At 35.8% G+C, this 7,444-nt stretch overlaps 1 protein-coding gene across 1 annotated transcript; it reads left to right on the top strand.

Moving 5' to 3' along the window:
- Positions 1–1,855: 1,855 nt before the first annotated feature.
- LOC117324673 (calmodulin-like) lies at positions 1,856–5,609 on the top strand. Its single transcript, XM_033880611.1, has 3 exons — positions 1,856–2,449; positions 2,972–3,217; positions 5,415–5,609. Exons 1-3 carry the CDS (start codon positions 2,377–2,379, stop codon positions 5,438–5,440), a joined length of 345 nt encoding a protein of 114 aa, XP_033736502.1. The 5' UTR covers positions 1,856–2,376; the 3' UTR covers positions 5,441–5,609.
- The last annotated feature ends 1,835 nt before the right edge of the window (positions 5,610–7,444 follow it).

The following is a 7,444-nucleotide window of genomic DNA, read 5'->3' as shown; positions in this document are numbered from 1 at the left end:
GCGAAATTTAATAACAGAGAAACTGTTCTGATTGGGTCAACCGCTAACTATCCCTATAAAAAATAATAACTATACATTATTATAGTTTGTAATTCATATTCAATTGTACTATTATCTTGTGTGTGTTTATTTCGCTAAATTCAAGTTTTGGTAGACCTGTGAGAAGTTTAATCAATAATATAAACCTATCTACAGAGACTTTGTTTTAACCTGAAATCCACAAAATTGCACAATAGGACTTAGCCTTAGAATAAAGGTTTTATAGAATTGACTTCCTACGATGGCCGATATCGGACGGGCAAAACAGTGTTACTAGTAGTACGTTTTTGTCAACGAAAAATGTACGTACATATTGTGTGTCAAAATTATCTACTGCTATAGTAGTAGATAAATTTGTACACAAAAAGTGTACGTACAAATCCTGTGTCAAAAACCTGTTACTAGTAACACATTTTTGACACAAAATTTATGCGTACATATTTTGTGTAACAAATTTATCTACTACTTCCAAATATCAATTAACATTCCTTTTATTCTTGATTGATAACCATGCGGTCGTATGCTGATTTTGCCTGATAAGGTAATAAACGCCAGAACCCAATTATCTGCTTGAATTTAAAGCCACATACTCCCAAATACATGTAACCTAAAATTCTAGTTGCACACATGTATTAATGGCAGTCCAAGATGCTCATTTATGCTCTCCTATTGAAATGACCACTGGTCTGGACGCTTGACAGGAGGATCTGTGTATAAAATTAACTTGAGATCGCCGCATTTCTTTTTATCGCAAGATTTGTCATGGAGCCGAGAACGAGGCTATGACAACGTGCACTGAACATAAACAAGCTACTGTACACACATGACCGTTGTTTACGTTACGAGTATAGGTGAGGAATTTTGCCTGTTAATGCTTTAATTTGAACATATTAACAGAATATTCGCGTAATAACTGAACAAAATAAACAAACATCGGTAAAGTTGACAATGTTCAAAAGCCAGAGACGTGTGGTATACGTCTCTGCAAAAGCTAACCAGCAATCCAAAAGGCGCCCGGCAAAATCGGAATCGAGTCTATTCCCTTATCTACTCCCGCTAAGTTCCAACGAATCCTTTCCTATTCCTAGAAAATACTCGGGTTTTGCCGATTCCAGTCCCTTTTACGTTTCTTTTGGGCAGAATCGGTCTGTGTTTTGGCAGGCTCAAACAGACTGATAACACGCCTGTTGCATTATGGGACTATTTCGCATAGAAACTTGGTCTGTCGGACCCAGTTATTATTTTCGAGAATATCCCTTTTACTTTCATAAATACACATTTTCCTCCAATTTTTGATTCGCGATGATTTGTTAGATATCTATTAATTTTGAAAACTGTTAAGATCTCGAAATGTAAACATTGCCTTTGAAGCATTTGGCTTTAAAGTATGATGTTAAGTAAAGCAGAATATCCATCCAGCGTAATAGAACAATGGTATCACTCGAAACCGAAATATGTCTGGTTTGCCTCGTGCGAATGTGACAAAAGTTCATTGTTTTCTCGTATTTCTATCGGATGCAGTCAACATACGACCACAAGGCGATCAATCAAGAGAGGAAAGAATGTTAATTGATATTTAGAAGTAGTAGATAAATTTGTACACAAAATATGTACGTACAAATTTGTTATCAAAAATGTGTTACTAGTAACAGGTTTTTGACACAGGATTTGTACGTACACTTTTTGTGTACAAATTTATCTACTACTAGCAGTAGATATTTTTGACACACAATATGTACGTACATTTTTCGTTGACAAAAACGTACTACTAGTAACACTGTTTTGCCCGTCCGATATCGGCCATCGTAACTTCAAGCTTATGTCAGATAAGACAGTGTATTTGAATACTTAGATGACAGTTTTGAGAAGAGGTCAGAATGTACAATGTACTCCAACTCCGGACAAGATGGACCTACTGTGAAAGAATTATGATACTTCTATGTTTGTTGAGATAAAGAAATAACATTATAATGCCTAGCTTTTTGAAATATAGATTTTGTATTAAGATTTAGAAATGATAACCAAACTTTTCACTGTTATAGCAATATCCATATTTTGTATATTTGTATATGTTACCATCAGTGTTCAAATGAATATGTGTCTACTTATATCTTTATTATACATAAAGAAAATGATGAAAAAGAAAGGTTGGTATAGTAGTTTTAATCATTGGATTAAATTTGAAAATTTTGCTAATGTAACAATGATCACAATTTCCATTATGACAATATTACCTTTATTGTATTAAAGCAAATCTATTTTCCAGAGTTGAAGGAGGCGTTCAATTTGTTTGACAAAGATGGCGATGGCTTTATTAGCTCTAAGGAATTGGCGGCCATGATGCTCTCCATTGGGCAAGCCCCGACTGACGCCGAAGTGCGAACATTTATAAACCGGTTCGACTGCGACGGTAAGATGTTTATCAATGTAACAATGGCAGTATATCCGGGCGTTTCAATTCCCTGTGTAGAAATGACGAATAAAACATTCCTCTGATTAAGACAAAACACACATTTCATTTAAGCGTTAAGGCACTGGCTATTTAAACCCATATATTGTACTCGTGACACTGGTGGTTGTCCCTCTTACGCTATATACTGAGTTAGCAGCTGAATTGTCATGTATGGAACCAATGTTAAGTATCATCTTTGCATATGAACATACAATGTAATGTATTGCAATTACTCTCAGAGCAGGTTAAACACCGAATAGTTTTGTTATACGTTTTTTTTTTTGTTTTTTTTTATCTTTTTTTTTTTTTATAATTTTTTTTTTTATTTCATTTTTTTTTTTGAAATATCACTATATTTTTTTGTGCGTGTTTGCTGGGGGGTTTTTTTTGGGGGGGGGGGGGAGTTCTAGATTCTAGATGAAAGAATAGTTCACAAGATAACATTATGACGATATGGTAAATATTTATTGTGTTTTCAAGGTAATGGATGTATAGATCTACCCGAGTTTATTACGTTGATGATGAAGAAGGAGGAGATCGACCCCTACTCAAAGAAACAACTAATAGAGGCATTCCGAGTGTTTGACAAGGATATGAAGGGGTACCTTACGGTCAACCAGATCAGACAGGCTTTAACCCAACTAGGGGAAGCGCTATCATTTGATGAAGTGGAGGAGCTCATACACAGTGCCGACAAAAACAAGGACGGGAATATCAACTACAAAGGTTAGTGGAGTAAGGCGGTTAAATACAAAGGTTGCTGGAGTGGGAGTGTTAACTACAAAGGTTAGTGGAGTAAGGCGGTTAACTACAAAGGTTAGTGGAGTAAGGATGTTAACTACAAAAGTTAGTTGAGTAAGACTGTTAACTACAAAAGTGAGTGGAGTAGGGGTGATAACTACAAAGGTTAGTGGAGTAAGACTGTTAACTACAAAAGTGAGTGGAGTAGGGGTGATAACTACAAAGATTAGTGGAGTAAGGCGGTAAACTACAAAGGTTAGTGGAGTAAGGCGGTAAACTACAAAGGTTAGTGGAGTAAGGCGGTAAACTACAAAGGTTAGTGAAGTAAGGCGGTAAACTACAAAGGTTAGTGGAGTAAGGCGGTAAACTACAAAGGTTAGTGGAGTAAGGCGGTAAACTACAAAGGTTAGTGGAGTAAGGCGGTAAACTACAAAGGTTAGTGAAGTAAGGCGGTAAACTACAAAGGTTAGTGGAGTAAGGCGGTAAACTACAAAGGTTAGTGAAGTAAGGCGGTAAACTACAAAGGTTAGTGGAGTAAGGCGGTAAACTACAAAGGTTAGTGGAGTAGGGCGGTAAACTACAAAGGTTAGTGGAGTAGGGCGGTAAACTACAAAGGTTAGTGTAGTAAGGCGGTAAACTACAAAGGTTAGTGGAGTAGGGCGGTAAACTACAAAGGTTAGTGGAGTAGGGCGGTAAACTACAAAGGTTAGTGGAGTAGGGCGGTAAACTACAAAGGTTAATGGAGTAAGGCGGTAAACTACAAAGGTTAGTGGAGTAGAGCGGTAAACTACAAAGGTTAGTGGAGTAGGGGTGATAACTACAAAGGTTAATGGAGTAGGGCGGTAAACTACAAAGGTTAATGGAGTAAGGCGGTAAACTACAAAGGTTAGTGGAGTAGGGCGGTAAACTACAAAGGTTAGTGGAGTAGGGCGGTAAACTACAAAGGTTAGTGGAGTAGGGCGGTAAACTACAAAGGTTAGTGGAGTAAGGCGGTAAACTACAAAGGTTAGTGGAGTAAGGCGGTAAACTACAAAGGTTAGTGGAGTAAGGCGGTAAACTACAAAGGTTAGTGGAGTAAGGCGGTAAACTACAAAGGTTAGTGGAGTAAGGCGGTAAACTACAAAGGTTAATGGAGTAGGGCGGTAAACTACAAAGGTTAGTGGAGTAGGGCGGTAAACTACAAAGGTTAATGGAGTGGGGTTGTTAACTACAAAGATAAGCGTAGTAAAGCGGTTAACTACAAAGGTTAGTGTACTAAGGCGATTTATTATAAAAGTTAGTGTAGTAAGTCAGTTAACTACAAAGGTTAGTGTGGTAAAGCGGTTTTATACAAAGGTTAGTAAAATAAGGTGGTTAACTAAAAAGGCTAGTGAAGTAAGGCGGTTAACTACAAAGGTTAAACTCGTAAGGCGGTTAAATACAAAGATAAGTTTAGTAAGGCGGTTAACTACAAAGGTTAGTGGAGTATAGCTACTGTATTAACTACAAAAGTTAGTCAATTAAGGCGGTTAACTACAAAGTTAGTGGAGTAGGGGTGTTAACTACAAAGGTTAATGGAGTGGGGTTATTAACTACAAAGTTAAGCGTAGTAAAGCGGTTAACTACAAAGGTTAGTGTACTAAGGCGATTTATTATAAAAGTTAGCGTGGTAAGTCAGTTAACTACAAAGGTTAGTGTAGTAAGGCGGTTTAATACAAGGGTTAGTGTGGTAAAGCGGTTTACTACAAAGGTTAGTGGAGTGAGACTATAACAACGTTTAGTGGATTAAAACTGTTCAGTACCAGTGTTAGTTGATTAAGACACAGTTGGATAAAGACGACAATCTGCGTTACCTAGTGGATTAAGATTCTACCATCCAGAAACTTTAAAAGGTTAGCTGTAATTAAAAAAAACAATGGTCAATGAAGAAACAATATTTAAGCAATGAGGAATAAAATAGAGAGATGTAGTGCGTAAAATCCTGAGTGAGCGTTGCTAAAATATTGGGTAATATAGATCAAGTTGATTTTTTTAATAATCACAACTTCTTAATTGAAGTGTCTTTGGGGTCATTTAGAAGCGGTATTCTGACTCACTATCTAGAGTATCTGAACTGTAGGTATGTTGTATGTGACAACAGTTTTATACTCTAATATTGTACACACACACACCTATAACAGAATTTCTGTTGTTTTTTTCACAGATTTTGTGGAAATGATGAATTCTTAGAAATGCTGAGATTACCACGAGATGATTAGTGTACAGGAACGCACAAGGACAAGCCACCCACCGCCATTGTTCTAATCATTATATTATACCTTAGCGCAGAAAAGACGATATTATACAATATAATAAATCAATATTCATTCCTATTTCGCTTTCTGTCTTAGAAACTAGACTTGTGTCGTTATTTTGTTGTAAACGGACGTAAATATTTAGTATATATGGATATTTGGTTTGTTTGGTTTGTTTTTGTTTAACGTCCTATTAACAGCCAGGGTCATTTAAGGACGTGCCAGGTTTTGGAGGTGGAGGAAAGCCGGAGTACCCGGAGAAAAACCACCGGCCTACGGTCAGTACCTGGCAACTGTCCCACGTAGGTTTCGAACTCGCAACCCAGAGGTGGAGGGCTAGTGTTAAAGTGTCGGGACACCTTAACCACTCGGCCACCGCGGCCCCCTGTTATAGACAGCCACTGTACGGCCCCATATATAAGGATACCTTACTGACTGACATATATGTCTTATGATGATAATGTTTCATTCCTTAATGACAGCATCTTGGTAAAAGAAGAAAAAACTTTATAGAGAGAAAAATATATTTAGAAGAAGCTCTTCGCTGATTTCTTACAATATACATAATTGTTTTAAAATATGTCGAGAGAAAAAGGAAACAATGAAAAAGAAATACATGTACATGTATCGCGGAAAGCTTGCAATTGCTGTCTATCTAATATATCGAAAGGATGATTTTATCTATTACGATATTTGGCATGGCCATCGTTATATTGTGAGTGTAGAACACCAAGAAGAATTTTTAATAAAAAGATATATTTTAGCTGGATATATTGCAATAAAAAATAGAAATACTAAAAGCAAATACAAAATGTTTTATCAATTCAATACGGGCCAACATAGCAAAATTCACAAATAATAACAATAATAGCACAAATTTTACATCAATCTTCCCTAACAGTTCATCGAATATTGATATCATCTTGCCCATTCCTTTTCAAAACATTTTTGCGGAAAAGCTCATTTATTTTTATTGACTACTTTAAAAATCATTATAATTATGATTCACATTATAAATGTGAAATCGATAAACCTCAGACGGTCTGGGATAAAATTGAATCTAACATTTGGGTTTTATATGTTAGGTGAGTGATTGGCAAAGCTTTAAGGGTCAAGTTATATGCATGTACCTGATGTCTATTTAATTCATAACGAGTCCAGTACGTGCGTTAAAATCTATGCAATATCAGCATCTGAGACTCCATAAATGATAACAAGTGATTTAAATATCATGATGCGCTATATGGAATATGTCTGTATCCCATTGCGTTCATACCTCCGTAAACGCAATAAAAACAGCGTTCAATCCCTATTTATTACAACTTGTCATCCCTTACTTTGATACCCAACACTTTCCTTCTGACGTCACTACTTTACTGGCTGCGGTATTATGAGACACTTTAATCTTAAGAATGATGAACTTTTTTTTTTCTTTAATATTACCAAATTCCACTAATAGTACGTTAGTTATTCAACAGATAGTTTATTATGATATTCGACCAAACTTTTAAGTCAAAAGATGATATTCTCTCAACATAAATCCATTTCTTTTTAATCCTGCTACACATTATTGAAATTATCATTTATTGACAACAATTACATGTAAATACGTGACCCTATGACCTTATAGTTTACAACAAATATAGATTATTTAGTATATTTTAACATGAAAATGCCTCCAAAGTATAAGTTTACTTTTCCAGCGCGTAGACATTTTTGTGTGAGATTGTGAATTCACTAAGTTCTGAAGTAACGAGACCAGCTTGAAGATTTCAATAACCGTGATCAAGCTACATATATGGTAATCGAATATGCATTGTATATTTTGACTCTTTAGCTATCAATTGACTTTATAATTAACTTGGCGATAAAGGATAGATGAATAGTCATATGTTACTACACATGTTATTTAGTCCAAGGTTTATCAGAAAGTTATTAT

The sequence above is a fragment of the Pecten maximus genome, chromosome 3 (assembly GCF_902652985.1).
Source record: "Pecten maximus chromosome 3, xPecMax1.1, whole genome shotgun sequence".
Lineage (NCBI taxonomy): Eukaryota > Metazoa > Mollusca > Bivalvia > Pectinida > Pectinidae > Pecten > Pecten maximus.
This window is presented reverse-complemented; position numbering and strand designations above follow the sequence as displayed.